At 33.9% G+C, this 22,591-nt stretch overlaps 4 protein-coding genes across 5 annotated transcripts in view; 1 reads left to right on the top strand and 3 right to left on the bottom strand.

Moving 5' to 3' along the window:
- The window catches only part of LOC142334575 (NSFL1 cofactor p47-like), a 300,271-nt gene extending 283,103 nt beyond the window's left edge, over window positions 1-17,168 (bottom strand). Inside the window, exon 1 of one of the 2 annotated variants that reach the window (XM_075382710.1) lies at window positions 17,141-17,168. The gene's annotated coding sequence lies outside the window, so the exon portion shown is untranslated. The remainder of the gene's footprint in view (window positions 1-17,140) is intronic. The other variant, XM_075382728.1, reaches the window with a different exon arrangement.
- LOC142334538 (uncharacterized) overlaps window positions 1-17,168 on the bottom strand; it is a 239,738-nt gene extending 222,570 nt beyond the window's left edge. The window contains exon 1 of the mRNA XM_075382652.1: window positions 17,142-17,168. The gene's annotated coding sequence lies outside the window, so the exon portion shown is untranslated. The remainder of the gene's footprint in view (window positions 1-17,141) is intronic.
- The window catches only part of LOC142334567 (N-acetyl-D-glucosamine kinase-like), a 144,666-nt gene that overhangs the window by 29,453 nt on the left and 92,622 nt on the right, over window positions 1-22,591 (top strand). The gene's annotated exons all lie outside the window — the stretch shown is intronic.
- LOC142344507 (uncharacterized) overlaps window positions 1-22,591 on the bottom strand; it is a 32,988-nt gene that overhangs the window by 3,415 nt on the left and 6,982 nt on the right. The window contains exons 5-7 of the mRNA XM_075396218.1: window positions 20,712-20,873; window positions 7,142-8,133; window positions 1,029-1,297 (exon numbers count right to left, since the gene is read on the bottom strand). Coding sequence (XP_075252333.1) covers window positions 1,029-1,297; window positions 7,142-8,133; window positions 20,712-20,873 — 1,423 coding nt within the window. The remainder of the gene's footprint in view (window positions 1-1,028; window positions 1,298-7,141; window positions 8,134-20,711; window positions 20,874-22,591) is intronic.

The following is a 22,591-nucleotide window of genomic DNA, read 5'->3' as shown; positions in this document are numbered from 1 at the left end:
TCAGTGAGGCATTGAGTCAAGACAAAGGCTGAGAAGTGTATGCTTTTTTTTCTCTGTGCTGCCGGCTTTGTTGCAACGAGCATTTTGGGCTAAATCTGCCTTGAAAAAAGCGATACCTACTATTGTGGGTACAACGGCTGTTTGAACAAACTCTTGTTTTAAATATTTGGAAATTCGAAAGGGTCGAATGATGAACAAAGGTCAGTGATTTAAAAGGATGGTTGAAAAATATTATTATATGTTCGTAAAACTTGACGCGGTGATATTGATTTATTGAATTGGATGTCATTGACGAAATACCATTGGTTTCATAAATAGCGAAGATCCTGTTTTTGTAACGCAGCCTGATCTCAAACAATATTTGTTTCTGCCAGTACTATCGTCTTTAAAATTTTACAGGTTAAAATATTGTACGGAACTTTCGAGGCTTCACTGAAAAACAAAGATTGATCGAATCTTGTAAAGTTTTTCGTCCATTTTCCCCGCTATTGCCTATGAAAAACCGATATCTTCAGTCGGGAAAAATGGAAATGACAACAAAATTAAATCTTCAGAAAAGGAAAGAAGTAAAGAAACGTATTAATATAGGTGGCCTAAGTTGGCAATCGATAGCATGGGACTGATGTCCAGTCCATAGGCCATATAACCAACTCCATCTGGATGACACTTTTGCTGATGTTGTAATAACTGATATTTGATAGCTAGTTTAATTAAGGAATTATGTTGCTAAGGTATATTTGTTCGAGTAAATTAACTTGATTTTTTTTAAATGTTGTCAGTGATTGATCGTAGCAAGGTGTGAATTGGATTTAAATCAAAGAAAGACTAATTTGTAAATAATTGCATAAAAGGCCCTAGCATTACTAATTGCGCATTAAAAAAACAAAGAAGCATTGCTGAATTAACTATGAATTACAAGAAATATATACTTGACGAACTCATGCTTTTGTTATTGTTGTATGCAAAAGCCTCAAACTGGACGTTTCGTTTGCAAAGTGTGTTTTCAACGTTTTGCGGCTGAATCTCACCTTGTCTGCATACACTCTCCGTTCTATTAGTGACGTCACAGTAGTTCTGAGATGCCCTGTTAATTGCAGAATTATTACTGAATTGTACTTCGTAGCTGTCTGTACAACCACACTCCAAAGCCATAGCATTTTGTAGACAGTAGAACAGACAAGTCTCTCTGTCGTACTTTGGCCACTTTTCCTGGAAGTCGTCATTGAGCTGGAGGAATTCCGGCCAGCCCTTGGTACAGTTTCCGTATTTGCCACCCTGACGCTCAATTTGTGTGAACCTGTCATCAACCATTTTGGATCTATTCTGTCTCGGCACGCTGTGCCGTTTATGACCCCAATCGCAAATTATAAGATATCATACACCTCATATATGCAAAATTAGGCATGTGGGGGGGGGGCTATATAAGATGCATATTTTTAAATTTGTTTAAACAAAAGACGATTTGATTTATTTAAAGACAAAACGTTGAAGATTCAGAAACAAAAAAGAATTGTTTCCCTCAATGCCATCTTCCTTTGGTATCTCCAAAATGTTGAATTCAAATTGATGATTTTGTGTACTGGCCTCTTTAGAGTATATTTTTTCTTAAAACCTCTTCAGAACAATTTTTGTTTTTTTTAAAAAAAATAAGTTTGGCTCCTATATTTTTAAACCCGAGTTTAGGTTCTTTTATTGTATTCGAATTTCTTTGAAAATTGAATAGGCAATAACGAAACTAACATCTGAGTTCGGAATTGGACGTAAATGGACACATAGAAGTGTTGACAAAATAATATCAGAAATAAATCTACTATCGAATGGATTTAAAAACGTTTGAAATTTTCTCGGCTTTGCTTTTTGGCTTTGCTTGTGTCTGACTGATTAAATGATTTATATCTTTGGTTAGGAAAACAGGATATCACTACACTTTTTGAACCCAGTTTCTTTTATTTCACAAGATGCCAAGAACAGTGTTTCCATAATACGTTCGGCCCCTGCGTATAACTTGATAACGTTTTTCTAACTTTGATGCTGTCAACAAACCAAAACACTTAAAGAGAATCATTTTTAATATTTTACTACCTAACATGCGGTTAAAATGTGTTACTTCTATTCTGAAAACGGGGTTAAGGAAAACTTATTGTTTTCGAACCTATCGAATACTTTTGGATTCCTCACTTCATTTTCTTTCGTTTTTGAAACTTATTGTAGTTTAAAATTTAAAAGATGCTGGGTTGATACATTAGGGCGTGTTTTCGTGTGTGAAGTCAATTTGATCTAGTTCTAATTGCTAAAGGATAATTCGATTTAAGCTGGTCTCTGAATGCGAAAACTTCTTAAACTTGAGATGAATGTTGGAGCATTCTGCGATACGCACAGACTAATAAGAAAAATAACTTGGTAATAATAAAAAAAGGACAGCTGAGAACAGGCCGCTGTGGCCTAAAGCTGTTCCGTCGCGATTACTCAGGAACCACAATTATTATTTTTTATTTTTTTTACTTTTCAAACGAATTTTTGGTCCAAAACACGTTTTGAAAGTCTTAATAAATACTGGCCGAGAGCCAGTATTAGTTGCCACAAAAGTAAAATTTGAACAAGGCGGCTCGTTAATGTGCGTTCGCACATGATGTTCCGACCCGAGCTCATCTACATTTTTGACTTAATTGTCAACCAAATGAAGAGATAACAAAAATTGATGTTTGAATTTTAAAAAAATGTTACAAAACCTAACTACAAATTGAATTACATAATGCCATTTCTCATTACAGCGCTCACGAGATCTACCAATAAAAATACTACGATAAAAAACAGCAAACAACAAAATATGCAAACACAAAATTTTCACGGCAGAAACCAAATATAATTTTATAAAGCACCTAGTAACAACGTCAAAATGCAATCAGATAAAACCTTAACTCCACAAAATTAGTTTTTGCTAACTATACAGCCGATGTATGTTTTTCATAATGAGATTAGGTAAAAAGTTGACATAGAGAAAAAAATGAGGTTAAAGTCAAAGATCAATCAACATTTCTTAAACCAAATAATTTCGAAAGTCTAAAAAATCTTTAGCTTTTTAACAAAATAATTCTTGATAAATTTACTAAAAAGTCAATATGAAACTAATGGGACCTGTCTTTGCTGAGACTAAACCATAGGAATAAACTAAATACGCAGGAAATCTCAAAAAACAAACAATTTACACAAAGACGCAGAAAATCTCAAAAAATTAAGAACAATAACATAAATTATTGAAGCCATTAAAATCATTAGCTATTATCTGAATTTTATTTATTTTTATTTCAGTTTACATTTATACTCATTCAGCTAAAATTATACTGAAAGAGAAAAGAAGTTCGTTCATTTGGGCCACATTTGAAAATCATTGGGATCTGTTATTACCTGAATAAGCTAAAAGAAGAGAAAAAAGAAACACAAATACACCACTCACAGTATTTTTTCATAAAAACTCATACTGTCCACCAAACAAAACATCAGTTACGACATAATATTAGTGGACAAGTTGTTTTTTCAAATTCAAGGAATTGGAGTGGACTTCTCAATGACGAGAATAAGTTGACGAAAAGAACAAAAAAACTGAAAAGTTTGAAAAATCTTTGAAGATGTATAATATCATAATTTTTTAGACTATTGGCTTTAAACTGACTGCTTCGGGTAAAATCATTCATAATAGGTTTATGGGCAACATTAAAGTCAACATTACAGGCAACATTACAGGTTTATGAGACCGATAAGAATTTTACGGCTACCTAAAAATAAAAAGAAAGCAAAAACAGCAAACTCACAAAAATTAAGCGAGAAAAGTTTCAAAGCCATTAGAGAATGAAGTTCTCAGTATACTCTCTTCTATTTTCAATTAATTTTTTAACAGCAAGCTGATTGTTTCTATTGTTACAAAATGACTTGAAAAAAAAACAAATATAAACAAAGATATTAAATCCACGAAGTTTTTGAGAAAAGCCCTAGTATCAAAGACATTAAATTCAATTATTTTCAACGGAGTTAATTAAGCACACTAAATTCTGCCTCGATGAAATAGCAATCATAGGTTTCATTCATGTGACATCAATAGCTCATCACAATAAGTCGTATGGCAAAGAAAAATACATCAAAACCACGAAATTTTTGGGGAAACCCATAGTATCAAAGTCATAAAATTCTACAGCTTTCAACGGAAGGAATTTAATACGCTAAATTATGCCTAGATGATGTGACGACTAGGATGCTTGTTATTCAAAATTTATCAATAAGACATTACAACAAGTCATTGACTATGAGAACAACAACAAAAACAGGCAAATCCAAAAGTTTGGTAGAAAATTGAGAGAAGAAAGTGTCAAAGCTATTTAAGCCATAAGCTTTTCTCTCTGAAAACTTTTTCAACGATCCATTGAACGTCTTCATTAAGCCAATGGGAGCTATCAATATTAGGATAATGTAATACGATTTCAAAAGGAACCAAAATTACTAAAAAAAATCCAAAAATTTTAAAAATTATGAAAACTCGTGCACCGAAGTGAAAAAAACCAATAGTTAGAAGACAAAACCGCTAACTAGATAAATTGTTGTTGATGAAGAAAAAAAGTGGTTCTGTCATTACCGAGACTGACTTACAATCCACGAAAATAAACTTAAGATTGATTTATGTTCAAAAAAATTCAAAAAAAAAGTCTTAACAGCCATTAAACTCTTTCATAGGAAATCAATGAATACGCTCAGCTATGCCACGATGTGAATACAAGGATGTTTATCATGCCTAGGTAATCAATAAGACATCGCAATATGTCTTATGACTATGAAAAGAAACAACAAATAGAGGCAAAAACCAAAATTTCTTTTGAAAAATGGAAGAAAGTGTTGAAGCCATTTAAACCATATTTCTTTCTCAGAAAGTTTTATCTATGATCCATTGGACGTGTTTACTAAAGGAAGATGTAGCCATCAATATTAGGATGACGTGATAAGATTTCAAAATAAACCAATAAAACGAAATGTCCAAAAAATTTTTAAAAAAAATTTGAAATCTTGTGGCATTGAAGACGTATAACCAATAGTTAATTGATAAAGCCGCCAATGAGATTAAATTCTGTTGCAGTGATATTAAGGAGTTCAATCCTGTTTTTACTTAGATGAACTTACAGTTCACAAAAATAAGTTTATGACTTACTAATTTTAAAAAAAATTCGAAAATTTATTTTCAAAGTCTTAACAGCCATTAGCTGTCCACTCACAGCACTAGATAGGTTCACTTAATGCTCATTAGCAAATCGTTTGCACCTTTAGTCAACAAGTTTATGCCATAGGATTATGAAACTTTAGTAAAACCTCAAAAAATAAATCAAAATTTCATTTGAAATTACGAAATTTGAGATACGAATCCAAAAAAAACATGAGCGATCCCTTCGAAACAAATTTTTTGTTCATTGGGCTTCATTTGATCGTAAAAAAGGTTTGTCATTAACGGAACTTCGATATTAAAAGTGTCTAGTAGTCTCTAGGTGACTTGAAAGAACAAAAAAATTGCAAAATTTTCTAAAAAAAGAGCTCCCAAACCTAATTCGATTTTTTTTATATTAAACTTCCCTCTAAGACTAGAACTAGTCTTTATTATCTCTTTTCGTCTATTAAAAACATAAAATTGATTTACTTTTTGGCGTGAAATCTAGTTTTGAATTAAATTTTTCGTAGAAAAAACGTTAATTCGAACGAAAATTACGGTAAAAGTGAACAAAAGTGAACCAAATATCCAGTGTTCACATGGAACTTTAAACCTCGATAACTCCTCGAAAAAAACGAAATTCAAAAAATTTTTTTAGTTTCGAATTCTACGCTGGACGAGCTTTTTAATCATACCACGCACATTTATCTACGATGAATATATCGGTCGGCCAAAATTCACGGAACAAAAAAAAACCCATCTGAGTATATAGTTCCTCCCCCCCCCCCCCACAAAAGGGGTCGGAACAATTATCATTTCTGTAGAGTATGTCTTTTTTGGATGACAAAATGGGAGCTGTTGCTAAATGTTCTTAAAACAAAAAGATATATACTTCTTTTTAACGGACTTTCGCTGGATGTAGTGCGCTTAATTTTTTGAGAATTTTAAGATGAAATTTGCTGATAGAGTTTCTATTTAGTTTTGTTTTTTTTTCAATAGAAAATAGAAATATAAGTTTTGATTAGTTAAGTTTTAGTTGCGTTTTCGTTTAAATTTGAAAATATTTTTTCTGCAGCTAGTTGATCTCTCATTTTCGTTAGCGGGGAGCAATTTGATTTCGTTGATAGTGCTTTTATTCAGAAATTAATTCAAACTCTTCTTTGGTCGGAATTTTTGCGCTCATAGTTGATTTTTTAACATATTTTTTAAGCAAAACTGACAATAATAAATTGAGCAAAAATGCGGGAAATGTTTATTAAAACAAATAAAATCAGTCAAATGTTCAAATTGATTTAGCAAAAGTGTTAAACAGGCGAGAATATTTTGACAGATTAAATTGTGCCAATTTTTTAAGCGTTAACTTTTGCCCGCGTTTCACTTCTTTTATTATATTGCGTTGTACTACTGAAATAAGATGCCTTATCCTCATGGAAGGCAGTTTTTAAATTTTTTTGAAAGCTATGATTTTTACCGAGTGGTGATGTTTGCGCGGTTTAGTTGTCATTTTACTTCTTTTATTTGTTAAATTAATTTTCGTACTAAGTTGAAAGTGAAAAACTTTTTTTTGCATTTTAGGGTTTTTTATCAAAATAACTTTCAGATCGAATCGGACTTTTTCGAACATAGTTTTCTATAGTTTCTAGATTACATGTTGCAGCGTATTTCAAAGACTGTTTTCCAGTGTTCTTCAGTTTTGTCAATACGTCTCACCTTACTGTGAACGACCCTGCATCCCGGGTCGAGATGTCAGCGCCGTTTCAGCGCATTTTTTTTGTTTTCGTTTCAGCGCATTTTTTTTGTAAGAAGTGCGCTGAAGTTACTGTTCTGGCTAGTTTGTACAACATTAGTTGATTATTGCTACTTGTCTACCTAACCAGTTTTTAAAGACGTTTTCTATCTGTTTTTTGTTCCCTGTTGTTCATTTCTGATCTTGTTAATGTATTTCGAATATGTTATCACCTGACGGAGATAAAGGTGTTGGTACCAGCTCCAACTGCCGAGCTTTGCGATCTGATGTTGCCATGTGTTTCTGGGTCAAAAACCAGAACCCTCCCGCCAGCATTCTGCCCCAGAAGACCAATATACTCTTCCACATCAAAGAACAGAGTGAGTTTTAGCCCATACTCTTGCCCTGTTTTGCCACTTGACCGAATGAAAACTGGGTGTGACAAATTTCTATCTCGGATTGAGTTGAAAGTGAAACAGTTTCCGTAATACGGGTCTTGGTACGTTTTAAACCAAGTTGCTCCGCATTTTTTGCCGTCAAAAGTACATTGTGCTATGAAATCATCTTTCTGATAGCCGTTATACTTCATTTCACCCTGGGTGAAGAAAGCTGCAAGTCTGAAGTCGGAATAATCTAGAAGGTTTGATCTGTCGTACATACTGAAGTAGTCGTCCTCCGATATGTTAAAAAATTGGTCAAATGGGTTGAATTCTTCTCGCTTTATTTCATAATCTTCATAAGTTAGGTAATCGTAGTATGCGGAATAATCATGATGGTAAGTATCGTAGTCGTAAGAATTTTGGTAATAGTCTTTGGCTGGATAATAATCTCTAGGCTGGTAATCATAGTTAGGTTGGTAATCATAGTTAGGTTGGTAATCATAGTTAGGTTGGTAATCATAGTTAGGTTGGTAATCATAGTTAGGTTGGTAGTTATAGTTAGGTTGGTATTCATAACCGCCGTGATCATAATAGTTATAATTATCGTACCCATAAGTATCACTATATATGGCGTCCAAATCCCGTTTAGTTTTGTAATTGTTTTTTGTATTTGTTCTTTTAAAGTAAAAACCCTTCAAAGATCCTCTTTTAATTCTTTTGGAAACTGCTGCTGAGCTGCGGGGTCTTTGTTTCAGAAGTCGATTTTTTTCATGCTTCACAATCTGCGGTCTCTTCTGGTTGGCAGTGGTAATTTCTCGCTTCTGGCGGCGATTTTTCGCGATTGCCTTAGGAACGGTTTCCTATTCTACTTTATGCCCTTTGGTTTTTCCAACAATTAGAAAGATTTCTCTCAAGCTAAAAGTTCCTGATTAATTGCTCTCAAACGAAGTTCGAAACAGTCATTGTCTTTTAATGTAAGTTTGTTGACCGTTTTTTTTTGTAGAACATTTCACTTTTCAAGCGACTCTTTCACCCTTGAATTCTTGATTTTTGCGTGACCTAAATTGCTCTTATTCAGAAATTAATTCGAACCCCTCTTTGAGCTCAATTTTTCGCACCCATAGATAGTTTTTAACATATTTTTAAACAAAATTGACAATGAATTGAGCAAAAATACGGAAAATGTGAACTGAAATCAGTCAAATGCTCATAAAACTCGATAACTCCTTAGAAAAACCTAATTCAAAAAAAATCTTTTTAGTTCTATAATCTACGCTGGACGGGCTTTGTAATGATACCACTCTCTACGATGAGTATATCGACCGGCCAAATATGACTGAACAAAAAACCCAGTTGAGCATAGAGTTCCTCCTCCACTAAGGTGGGTGGGTACAATAATGAACTTGTTTTGTGAGAGGTTATCAACATGATCATACTATCATCTGTTCAAGTGAAATTAACATTGTGAATTGAAGAAACGTGTGATCAAAGTCAACGTTTTACTTTTGAATCAAGTTAGTGGTGTTATCAGAGCACTTTCAGTTTTTTCGTGCTTTTATAAATTAATATAAGAGTTAATACAAATCGGGACATTTTAGTATTTTAGTGTTAGATAGTCAATTAAAGTATTTTTTGCTTAAATTGGTTTTGTATTTAAATGTTGCAAAATTTTAGTTTGGGAAGGGTATCGTTTGCGTCAAAAAGATTTTTTTTACCTGGTATGTAATTTTCGAAATAACTGGAACTCATATCAAATTCTAACTGAGAACGTCGGAATACTTAACTATTCTATCTTCAATGGCCAGCTCGATCAAATGGTCGAGCTGACCATATTTTTTTCATTAAAAAAGTAACTTTTCCTCGCATAGAAAAGTTTATGAAAACAAGAGCCAAAAGGAAAAACTTTAAATTGTACAGAAATGGCTTTTTCGTTAATTGGCTTGCAGAAATAATCATAAAGTTTAAGAAGGATAGGAAACCGATGCCAGCCTGAAAAGATATTTTAAATCCTCGAAAGTTGTTGAGCTGATCTGATACGAATCGTACTAAAACCCAGCTCCCATTAGAGACATAGTTACTCCTTGTTGGGTTCGAGAAGCCGCATGCTTTGCTTCTACCACCAATCTTAATCAGTGTCCAGTTGATTAATGAACCGTCATAGAGCTCAACGTAGTCGTAGCATTCTCCTGATGAGCCTGCATCAGCACTCAATTGACAAGTTTTGTGAGAATTTTATTATTTTTTTAAAAAAAAATTTAATACGTTATTCAATTATTGATTGATTTTTTCTTGTAAGAATGTAAGACAGTTTTTTCTAAGTAGCAGTTTGCTTTGTTTTTCTATTATTTTCGTAGAATCTATGAATTGGCCAAACGCAAATATCTGAAAATGAGTTTCGTTCCTCTCTACTGATAAATTATGTTCACTTGTTTTTTATCACTGTTCTCATCAACATTGATGTCCAAATGATTGTTTTCAATTTGTGCACTATGTTTGATCTCTATCCAATGCTGACCAGACACGTTTAAGGAAAATCAAGCAAGCAGTCCCTTAACAGCGTCAGAAGATATCACGAACTGTCAATTTTACGCTTAAATGTGAAACTGTAACCCTCAAAACTGATCAGTTTACCATAAGCCATTGTAACAATTATCAATTCAATCAATTGGATCAATTTTCCAAAGAAGTTCTGATGGTGGTTAATGTGACAACCGTAACTCATTAGATCTATGTGATTGAAGTCGTAACTAAATTTTAGAGGTATTCGGAACCGAATAAGACATTGTTGATAAAATAGCAAATTTCGGCCCTCTTATAGAAGCTGCCAAAATTTATCAGATCGTTTAAAAAGCGGATGCACCATAACAAACTAGAGAAAAAACCTAATCTCTGAAAACAGGGGGCTATTTTTGGAAACTATTTGCGTAAGATATGTGACCATGTTGTATCCAACTAAATTATCCCTAAAAATGAATTTTACTTCTTTAAGCCTCAATTAAACTTTGATTTCGCAAGAGAGAGAAAGAGAGAGAGAGAGAGAGAGAGAGAGAGAGAGAGAGAGAGAGAGAGTTAATTCCTCTGAGTATAAATAAACATCAAAATATAACACATGACAAAATTACCTACTTATAGAGTTCAAGATCAGAAAGCCTAAAGTTATCATTGCATTATACATAAAATCATTGTACACTCAGAGAGGACAGTTTACGGATCCGACTGGATCACTGAGCACTGCCCTTTATTCTTTTTTTTTACGATTGGATATGACTATTCAAAAAGAAAAAAAACTTTCACTATTGAAAGATAATAGATGAAATTCTCAATTTATTTGATGGAATTTTCAATTTTTGACAATTTTTTTACCCCTTTAGAAGACCCCGGCGACAGCAAATTGGATCATTTTGTGTTGTCTTTTTAATAACTTAAAAAAAAATTCATCGAAAGGTGTACACAAAGTCGCAACTAGGAGAAGATTGTTTTTGTTAATTCATAATTCGATAAAATGTAATTGTCTCTTATTTTGTGCACCAGATTGACAAGCGAAAAACTAGAAAGCTCATTATAGTTTAATGGTAACACATTGTTTTCAATAAAAAAGATTAAGTAATTTGGCAACTCTGTATCTCAATGAATTCATTTCAGACTTTCGTTTACACTTTGGTACTTTCAAAAACCATTTCAACGATCTTCTCGTGGAATTGTTTGATCGGGATGCGAAAGAAATCAACTCATTAAGATATGTATCTGTGTGCATTTTATTTACTGATTTTATTACAAATTTAAGAAGTAAATATGCAATTCGTGAGCAGTTAAGACCTTGTATTTGTCAAAAAACTGTGTTACATTTTGTGTGTATTTCTGGAACAAAATGAGCCTGAGTATTTTTTTTTGCAATAGAACTAAAGGTTGAAGGGAAGTAAAGCTTACAAATCCATATATCAGCACACCATATTGAATGATTGGTTTGATATTTGATGAATAAAACTGGAGTAAAAGACGTTTTGGTACATAATGCCATAATTTTGACACTATTCCGCACTGCATTGCTAACTTTTTCTTCACATCCTCAATGTGCTCTGTGAATTTCAATTTTTTATCCAAACGCACCCAGATACTTGCAGCTTTCTGACTCAGGTATATTAACAGAATTTAATTTAAATACGGAAAAGCTATTGACATTAGAGGCACTGTTTTCTATTTTAATATTCATTTGACAACTGTTTTCATGATTAAGAGACAGCTTGTTGGCGTTGAGCCATTTCTCTTTGACCAAATTTTTTTGCATTTATTCAAAATTTTCTATTGACTGCTGTTAAGTTGGTATCATCTGCGAATAGAAAAGTTCTGAAGACTTGGCACACGTGTGGAAGGTCATTTATGTATATTAAAAAAAGGAGTGGGCCAAGAATCGAGCCTTGTGGAACACCACAAGTTAACTTCAGCCAGCTGGAGTTGCAATTATTGACTGAAACACATTGCTGTCTTTCCAATAAATAATCACTAATCCATCTTAGGCAAAATCCTCTTTTACCATATAGTTCGAGCTTTTGTAATAGGATTTGGTGGTCTATCGTGTCAAAAGCCTTTCTTAAGTCAATAAAGAATGTGGCTACCTGACAATGGCGGCTCTCACGAACTGTCTCTGTTATTTTTGCGATGGCATTAATAGTGCTGTTTTTTTCGAAAACCAAATTGATTAGGATGGAACAAACCGAAAGTTTCAAAGTAAGTATAAATTTGATTATACATAACGCGTTCAAAAACTTTACTCCACACAATGAGAAGCGAAATTGGTCGGTAGTTATTTATCTCGTCTTTCGCCCCTGCCTTGTGCAGAGGGACAGTTGTAGCTTGTTTCAGAATACTTGGAAATTTACCGTCTTTAAAAGATTTATTTACGAGATGAACAAGATGCTTGCAAATTAAGAAACCCGTTTTCTTAATCAAAATCGTACTACTCTCATCAACTCCCGAAGATGATTTTTCTTTGAGATCCTCAATTATTTGCAAGATTTCGTTGCAATTTGATTCATAAAGCCACATACTCTGCAAAATATTAGCATCAGGATTAACAAAAATATCATTTGGGATGTCTGCTTTTAGTTTCTGTCCTATACCTACAAAAAAGTGTTGAGCTCGTTTGCAACATCTAGATTATCATCAACTCTTCTACCATCTTTTATTTGGTAAGGAACTTTAGAATTTTTAATAGTAACTCCCTTAAGCTCATTTAAAAATTTATAAACTTGTTTCGAGTCTCCGATGCATTTTGAGAACTTTTGCTCATAGAAAGAATTCTTTTTGGCTATGATTGTTTTCTCCACTTTAGTTCGTAGTGCTTTAAATTTCTCTAATTTTTGGTTGTTCTGACGGTCCATTTTCCATGACTTGTGTTATTGGTTTCTTTGCAAATCAAATTTTTCATATTTTTATCAAACCAGTTAGGTTTTTTAATTGTATTCCTGCTTGACTTCCGATATGGTGCAAACATTGCTAATACTTCTTTAAAAGTATTTTCAAATCTGTCAAAAGCACAGTTTATACTTTCCGTTTCCTGGTATCTTATTGTCGCTAGTGATTTAGAAAGGTTATCAAGAAAAGAAGACAATCTACTCAACGATTTTAAAAAAACTGGTGTCACGAAAACCAATTTCTGGTTAACAACTTTTGCTAATCTTCTCAAATTCCAACACAATTGGAAAGTGATCGCAATAATTGTTATCCTCCATTACAAAAGTTTTCTGAATCCTTAAATTCTTTACGAAAAAGTGATCCAAACAAGTCGAGGTATTTCGGCTGATGCGAGCTGGCTCACGACAACATAGTTGAAAACCATTTGGTTGGATAGTCGATAGATATGATGACGTCATCAGATTTTCATCTAGCACGTTGATGTTGAAGTCCCCACAAACAATTATTCTGTCATAATTTTCATTGATGTTTTCCACTGTTTTATCGAGCTCAAAAATGATGTTCTGCTTGTTAATTCTGGGGTGATTACAAACCACTAACAGAGCAATCTTTAACTCTCCGAATTTCAAGTGAACCAAAAGACTTTCATTTAATTTGCAATTCAGCTCCTCAATCAAGTTCACCTTATCACTTATTTGGATCATAATACCTCCACCCCTACCACTTCTTGATTTTGTCAAGCAATTATTGTAATTTGCTACCTTGAATAAATTCGGATCATCATTAACTGTTAGACAAGATTCTGTTAAACATATGACAAAAGGCGGAGACTCAAATTAAGATATCAGTGCCTCTAATTCTTGATCATGTTTTTTAATGGATCTAGTATTTAAGTGTAAAATTATGAAGTGATTTGATGCAGATCTAATTTTGGTCGCTTTATTAAATCTAAGGCGTGAACTCTTATGTTCCAGACTCTTCACAGCACTCTTCGCTCCGAAACGGCTGTTCCTCAATATTAGCAAGAATAGTCTCATTGGCATTCGGCGAACCACTTAAGAGACCCATAACAAAATCAAGCAATTCGTCTTTATCAGCTCTCCTGCTTTTTAGTTCCTCCATTAGATTGGTATAGTCGCTGTTCTCAAAATTGTCACGCATACGCTTCAGGAAAGGCATTTTGGTCGATAAAGTTGTACCAGGCGCAAAAGTTGGCGGTTTGTTAGCTTTGGAACAGGCGTGTTATAGATAATTTCATTGACTTCCATCGAACCCGCTGTTGTCGTGTATACTTGGCGTTGAGCCATTTCTCTTTGACCAAATCTTTCTGCATTTATTCAAAATTTTCTATTGACTGCTGTTAAGTTGGTATCATCGGCGAATAGAAAAGTTCTGAAGACTTGGCACACGTGTGGAAGGTCATTTATGTATATTTAAAAAAGGAGTGGGCCAAGAATCGAGCCTTGTGGAACACCACAAGTTAACTTCAGCCAGCTGGAGTTGCAATTATTGACTGAAACACATTGCTGTCTTTCCAATAAATAATCACTAATCCATCTTAGGCAAAATCCTCTTTTACCATATAGTTCGAGCTTTTGTAATAGGATTTGGTGGTCTATCGTGTCAAAAGCCTTTCTTAAGTCAATAAAAAATGTGGCTACCTGACAATGGCGGCTCTCACGAACTGTCTCTGTTAATTTGCGATGGCATTAATAGTGCTGTTTTTTTCGAAAACCAAATTGATTAGGATGGAACAAACCGAAAGTTTCAAAGTAAGTATAAATTCGATTATACATAACGCGTTCAAAAACTTTACTCCACACAATGAGAAGCGAAATTGGTCGGTAGTTATTTATCTCGTCTTTCGCCCCTGCCTTGTGCAGAGGGACAGTTGTAGCTTGTTTCAGAATACTTGGAAATTTACCGTCTTTAAAAGATTTATTTACGAGATGAACAAGATGCTTGCAAATTAAGAAACCCGTTTTCTTAATCAAAATCGTACTACTCTCATCAACTCCCGAAGATGATTTTTCTTTGAGATCCTCAATTATTTGCAAGATTTCGTTGCAATTTGATTCATAAAGCCACATACTCTGCAAAATATTAGCCTTAGGATTAACAAAAATATCATTTGGGATGTCTGCTTTTAGTTTCTGTCCTATACCTACAAAAAAAGTGTTGAGCTCGTTTGCAACATCTAGATTATCATCAACTCTTCTACCATCTTTTATTTGGTAAGGAACTTTAGAATTTTTAATAGTAACTCCCTTAAGCTCATTTAAAAATTTATAAACTTGTTTTGAGTCTCCGATGCATTTTGAGAACTTTTGCTCATAGTAAGAATTCTTTTTGGCTTTGATTGTTTTCTCCACTTTAGTTCGTAGTGCTTTAAACTTCTCTAATTTTTGGTTGCTCTGACGGTCCATTTTCCATGACTTGTGTTATTGGTTTCTTTGCAAATCAAATTTTTCATATTTTTATCAAACCAGTTAGGTTTTTTAATTGTATTCCTGCTTGACTTCCGATATGGTGCAAACATTGCTAATACTTCTTTAAAAGTATTTTCAAATCTGTCAAAAGCACAGTTTATACTTTCCGTTTCCTGGTATCTTATTGTCGCTAGTGATTTAGAAAGGTTATCAAGAAAAGAAGACAATCTACTCAACGATTTTAAAAAAAACTGGTGTCACGAAAACCAATTTCTGGTTAACAACTTTTGCTAATCTTCTCAAATTCCAACACAATTGGAAAGTGATCGCAATAATTGTTATCCTCCATTACAAAAGTTTTCTGAATCCTTAAATTCTTTACGAAAAAGTGATCCAAACAAGTCGAGGTATTTCGGCTGATGCGAGCTGGCTCACGACAACATAGTTGAAAACCATTTGGTTGGATAGTCGATAGATATGATGACGTCATCAGATTTTCATCTAGCACGTTGATGTTTAAGTCCCCACAAACAATTATTCTGTCATAATTTTCATTGATGTTTTCCACTGTTTTATCGAGCTCAAAAATGATATTCTGCTTGTTAATTTTGGGGTGATTACAAACCACTAACAGAGCAATCTTTAACTCTCCGAATTTCAAGTGAACCAAAAGACTTTCATTTAATTTGCAATTCAGCTCCTCAATCAAGTTCACCTCATCACTTATTTGGATCATAATACCTCCACCCCTACCACTTCTTGATTTTGTCAAGCAATTATTGTAATTTGCTACCTTGAATAAATTCGGATCATCATTAACTGTTAGACAAGATTCTGTTAAACATATGACAAAAGGCGGAGACTCAAAATTAAGATATCAGTGCCTCTAATTCTTCATCATGTTTTTTAATGGATCTAGTATTTAAGTGTAAAATTATGAAGTGATTTGATGCAGATCTAATTTTGGTCGCTTTATTAAATCTAAGGGGTGAACTCTTATGTTCCAGACTCTTCTCAGCACTCTTCGCTCCGAAACGGCTGTTCCTCAATATTAGCAAGAATAGTCTCATTGGCATTCGGCGAACCACTTAAGAGACCCATAACAAAATCAAGCAATTCGTCTTTATCAGCTCTCCTGCTTTTTAGTTCCTCCATTAGATTGGGATAGTCGCTGTTCTCAAAATTGTCACACATACGCTTTAGGAAAGGCATTTTGGTCGATAAAGGTGTACCAGGCGCAAAAGTTGGCTGTTTGTTAGCTTTGGAACAGGCGTGTTATAGATAATTTCATTGACTTCCATCGAACCCGCTGTTGTCGTGTATACTTGGCTTTGCTTTTGTGGTAGATTCTTTGGATAATTGAACCTTTCAATTTTACTAGCGACTGGTTGCAATTCAATAATATCTTGAATGGAGTTCAGTTCAAGATATCGCTTCATCCCGTCTGACTCGATCTGAACAAGTGGTGCCAAATTCTTAGTAGTAACCTTTAACTGTTTTGCTTGACCCTCCTCTTTCAATGACTTTTCGTACTTGCTCAATCGCTCGATAATCAAAAAACCGGTTTTCCATTATTTGGATTCCTATAATTCCGTAGCAAACCGTTCCTGGTCCAGATTCTTTCCTTTTGGTCGAAATAGACGAACTTCGCAATAACTGGTGGTGGATTGAATGGCGATCCTCTGCCCAACGGATGGCACGCTTTTAAATCGCGCGGTTCAATGTTGACATTCAACACATTTTGAATAAGATCAATCACATCTGAGAGGTTGGTTCCATTTGAACTAAACGGTAGATTGCGAAAAATTAGGCAATCTTTTGATTGATATCTTCGAGTTGATTAACTTTGATCTTCATCTGTGCCACCTCAGATTCCAATTCGGCAATTCGTGCATTTTTTCCAATATTTTCTTCAATTAGGGTTTTCAAAATTTCCTTGGATGGTTCATCAAGACCCTCACTCTCATGCAATTTTTTCATCAGATCTCCCATGCCTCGCTGGCTCATCTCTATTTAATAAGTTTATCACAACAATTAGGCCAATCTAAATTTTTCCATGGCTCAATGATTCATATTCAGGAAGATGTAGCGCAAGTGTACTGAGAGGTGAAAATGCACATTTGACCAAAAATATTAGAAATTGTTGCGGTTGAAATTCTCGGGCGCTAATTGTTTTTTGAATCTGCAATCAGCGCTTCTCCATTATTAAAACATAACGCCATAAAATAGGTTTTACCTTCATTAAGCAAAATTTAAAAATTCAATGGAAACTGATGCAACAAGTTTTTTATCATGATACTATGAAGGTAATATGTTGACGTTGGCTTCGGAGTAAACTGGAGCAGAGAAGTAACTAAACATTGCTTTTGGGGTGACAGTAGTCTGAACCTTACATTCTAGCGTCATCCACGTTGGGTGCAAACACGACCTATTAGTGATTAGAAGTTAAGTGCCTATAAGTTTTAAATCAATTAATCAATTAAATCCTAACCTTTAACTTGAATGGGTTTTGAGGTTGTTTAAAAGCTAGCGGGAATTTGAATAAACTAGTTATTGGGTTTCTTGCATACGATTATGTGCGCTTACACGTGAAAGACATATACATTCACGCTTCTCAGAATTCCTATCGGAGAAGTATGTGCACTTTTTTTTTACTGAAAATACAGTTGGGCATGTTCAAAAGGTCTATTGGGATACCATCTTTCAGAACTGAATTTAATTTTTCTTTTAAATTGATACTGGTTCCAAGTTCAGAACTTAGATTCTATGACACAGGGTTGCATTAGTCTTCTAGATTAAGTTTTGAATGATGAGCTCATGGAGAACATTTGAACGGAACCAGAACAGTGATTAATTGCTGCGAAGTTAAAGCTGAGGCAACTACTGATCGCATCTTGTTTTGAGTCGAAGCATATGAACTAAATCTTTTGCGCATTTTGTTGAACAAAGCGAAAATCGGAGAGTGAAAGGGATTGCTACTTTGCTAACTGTTGTCCTTTCTCCGATGGACCAAGACAAAACGGCGGCCAAATTTTGTTCGTTTGCTTTTATAGGTTTTTAGAAAATAATTGGTTGACAATTGTTAATCTTCTGATCGACATTCTGTAGTTTCAAACGCCTTTTTTAGTGGTGTTTGTAGTCCTCAAAATTACTAAATTCCAACTGGTTTTAATTGCTTGCCATTAGTTTTTTTCACGTTTATTTTCTTTCAAGATCTTTTTTGTTTATTTAACATGTATATGACATTGATTACGCTATACGTAACCGCATTTGTACTGTTTCTTGAAAGTTTTGTAATAGGGCTCTGTTTCTATAGTTATTTTTTGTAGCAACTGTTATTCTTATTTAATTCTTAAACAGAAAACACGATTGTTCGAAAACAGAAAACTCGCATCAATGAGTGAATGAATGAGACTTATTAACCGTTCGGTTTCTTAATTTTATCTTTTCGTTTGGTTTTTGTAGATAATTTGCAGCGGAAAGTCTGTTTGTCCTTCTCTTTTAGATATAAATTTGACGGAGTGAATCATTGTCGAACTACACGCTGTGGACTTTGTGAAGTTAAGCGTTCATTCTGTCAGATTTCTTGCGACTACGTTGTTGTTCTTCGCAATCAATTGTTTTTGCGGCCTCACTCGAATTGTAAGGAATTCTTGCACTCAACTTTAAAATTTACATTAGTGATATAAACCTCAATTGATATTGAAAGTTAATCGAAAGGACAATTTTATAGAGCTCTGCCAATGAAAGACAAGTAATAGGGCTCTAAACACAGAACAATTGTTTGATATTTATTCTAAAATATGGATATAATTAATAATCAGAGGTTTTTGCGTGGAACACTTTTATCTTTATTCTCAGCCATAAGTTTTGCAACTCATGTTCAAATCTGTTTCAACTATATTTCTTTTCCCTCTCCTGACTGTTTTTTATTTGTTATTTCTGAATTTCTTTTTTTTGCAATGAAAGGGCTTGGATTGTAATAGGTGTAAAAGCTCTACATTATTTGGGTTCAAAGTTTTTCTGGCTTTTTACTGCTTTTCAAATTTGTCAAAATCATAAGCCTGGTTTTGCAGGTCGTTCTTCCCCATGTTTTGGGCTTGGTAATGATGATTTCCACTTCTATATCGCAGACGTACGCTTTTTAGCGTTTTAAGAACGAGAATGTGAGCATTTCCGATGTCTCTTATAGAGGCATCCACTTAACGTTTCATTTTTCTTCTTCGGATTAGTGAATATTACTATTATTGGACTGTGAACTTCTGTCAGTTTTCTCAGGACATTAATTTTATGGAGACTTCTGGCCTAATTTTCGTAATTGTGTTTGATAGCCGCACAGCGATAGCTGGGGCTATTATTGGCCTTCTCTTTTTTTTTATTTCGTCGTGGCGATTTTTGTTATGACCATATGACGTCACAACCACTTCAAATCTGCTTTTTGTTCATTCGTTCATGCAATTTCAACTGAAGTGCGTGCGTTACGTCATTTTTCGCTCTGAGTTTTTTGTTCATTCGCGTGATTAAATTTTTGGTCACACTTGACTTACCTCATTCTCAAAAATGACTTCCTCACTTTGAAATTGACTTTTATTTACTTTAATTCAAAGAGATAAGGTCAAATCGGTGCTTGTCACTCTAAATGAAGTTATTTCAGAGCAGTTAATAGAGGCAAAAACTTTTACAGATTTTTAATCAAAATATAACATATCAGCCTTCAATGAAAAGACGAATTTTTTTGGTCTGTCCTTTTTACTGTTTTTTTTTTGAGACTGCAGATCTACGAAGCTATTGCAGCTTTTTTCTGGCAACTTTTTTCACACCTTTTGTAATGATTTATACAATTCAAAGCTTTTGAATTGTCTTAGGACCCTGTCTTGTTTTTAAGATCTGATCGCACATTTTCATGATTTTTGAAGTCAAATTGGAGAGGGGATTTTGGTCACACCGAAACAGGTAGTCTAGCGAAAAAAGCGAGTAGTTTTGCGACTTGAATTTTTCACTGCACTTTCAAAGTAAAGTGAGAAAATGATGTTTGAACAAAAATTCTTTCTAGGTGTAGTCTTTGTTCAGTCAATGAAAACTCTTTGAATTGTGTCAGGACTTGTCCTGCTATGTTTTATTCACGTGAATTATCTCTTGGTTAATTGTGATTTATCTCTCACAATTTAACTTTTACCTATTTTGATAAAAATGATTTAAATAAGAATAATCTAATTGAAGGTTAGAAGGCAACGTTAAAGTACATATATTGTTCCAGTTTCAATAAATTTTTTGTTCAATGTTTTATAGATCTCGTTCTTTTCACTGGTATTTTGAGACTAAATGTCTAAAGCTATCGCATCTAATCGCTGGCATTATTTTCTGCTGTAATTTTTTCTCACAATTAGCGATCATTTTTAACCAGCTCAAGTCTGCATTCAAAATTGCCTTGTTACACTTCATTTGGTCTCTGTGCGTCTTAGCCATCTTTGCTTCTCCATTGCAGTGAGCAGAACTCATATAAGCCAAACTCATCTTTCGAAAAATTGGACGTCTTTTAATGAAACTTAGACATACTGTTTTGGAGCATACTTTCAGGTTTCTCTTGTCAATTTGTTCGGCTTGCCTTCGGTGTAAAGGTCCTCGAATGTCAAGCTTATTTTCTCCTCATGAGCTGAGGCGTCAATTATCCACATACAGTCAGTATTTGATTCGTAGTTGTCGGGATAATTATCAGAGGTAAGATTTTGCTTTGTTGGAGTAGCCTGAAAATTTCAAGTTATTACCCAATTTGATGCTCCTGAGAACAACACACTAACGCCAGAAATTTCACCATGGAAACTCGATGCTGACCACAAAACTATAGTTTTTAACGGCCGTGAAACGAAATGTTGCGCAGACCTTATTTGCTGCATAACGAGTGGCCTTCTTTCATCACATTTTTTTCTGCGCTAGGAGGAACATGAAGTTTTTTGTGGTAATGTCATAGGGCAGTGGATAAAAACCAAATTATTCCCAACTTTTCCCGCCTCATCATAATTTCTCGTCAAATCGCTTCAAAGTGTTTTTTTTTTTAAAAAAATCGCGAAACCCGACGGTCGCCGGATCAACTATTTTGATTAAAAAAGCGTTCTTTCAAAAAAATTTAGACGACCGTAATAGTCTAAATGAACAGAGAAGACCATTATTTTGTTTGATTTTCCCCCCAAAGTCTATTTTGATGTATTAATAGCCGCCTCAACTTCTCAGCCGGCTATTATAGTGCTCCTATTTTTTTGTTTTTTAATTCGTAGTACTAAAATTTTTGTTTTTTAATTCGTACTAAAATTTTTAGGCTCTACCTTAGTTCGCAGCTTGTTCAACATTTTGCGTGAAATCATTTGACTTCTCGGGGCTAGTTTCACTCTTCTCTCATTCTGTTAAAAGTGTCAGTATCAAGAAACGAAATCAGAAAAAGAAGGGATAAACCCATAAAGCCCAATTTTAGATGCACGTTACTCAAACTTTGTTCTTAGTTACCATCTCTAATGTTTATTGGTATTGATACTAGCCCATATGTCGTCTCACTACGAAACAGGAGAGTGTTCAGCTCCAAAATAACTTGAAAATAATTTGCACTTTAAAATTGTTTGTGTACAAAAATCAATTTTTCATTAGTTTTTTTTTTTCTCTTTCAATCCCAGCCTTGGTTATGGGGATCAACGACGGCTTTTTTCCGGCAATATGCAGGGCGACAATTTGCCATCTAACTACACTAGGGACTCATTCTAATTATTTGTCGCCCCAAAACTTTTAAGAACATCTTACTTTTCCCAAAAACGTCTATAATTTTTTCTCAATTAACTCAAAATCCCTCAATCGGATATCTATATAATGTACGAGCAGAAAATCAACTTTAAAAAATTGTTCCCTGCTTCATATTTTCATGCCTTAAATTTTGCACCGAGTCACTTGTTAATGCTGTTAAGCATACGAAAACAATTTTAAAGAGAAATTTGAAACTTTTGTTGTATTTCAAAAACAATAAGTTCTATCATTTTCAAAAACAATAAGTTCTAAATACAATAAGTTCTATCATTTTCACATATTTTGATCGTTCCCGATGTAAAAAAAAAATTAAGCTACAATTTTTCAAATATTTAACCAATTTTCGTTTTTCTCATTTGTTTTCTCACCAATTTAAAAGTATAAGGCTGTTTAATCTCAAAGAAAGTATAGTTTCCAGAATTAGTTCCCGTTGTTGTAAGAATCCTAAACAGAATTTTAAGATTCCTGAAACTTTTGAATCTGTTTGGGAGAAGATGCCACATTTGTTATGAAACATCTATGATAATTTTTAGTGATCTCTTTTTAATTGTTTCCGGAATAGATTAGATTTTAAAATTTTACACAACGTTTACATAATAGTGTAATCTTTGCAAGCCTGTACTTTATCGAAGTTGTACTGTCTTCCAAGTGGATTCTTGAAAAAGTTTACTCTTTG

Source organism: Convolutriloba macropyga, chromosome 1 (genome assembly GCF_964194025.1).
Source record: "Convolutriloba macropyga chromosome 1, txConMacr16.3, whole genome shotgun sequence".
Taxonomy (NCBI): domain Eukaryota; kingdom Metazoa; phylum Xenacoelomorpha; order Acoela; family Convolutidae; genus Convolutriloba; species Convolutriloba macropyga.
The sequence above is the reverse complement of the archived record's forward strand: the minus strand, read 5'-3'. Positions and strand labels throughout refer to the sequence as shown.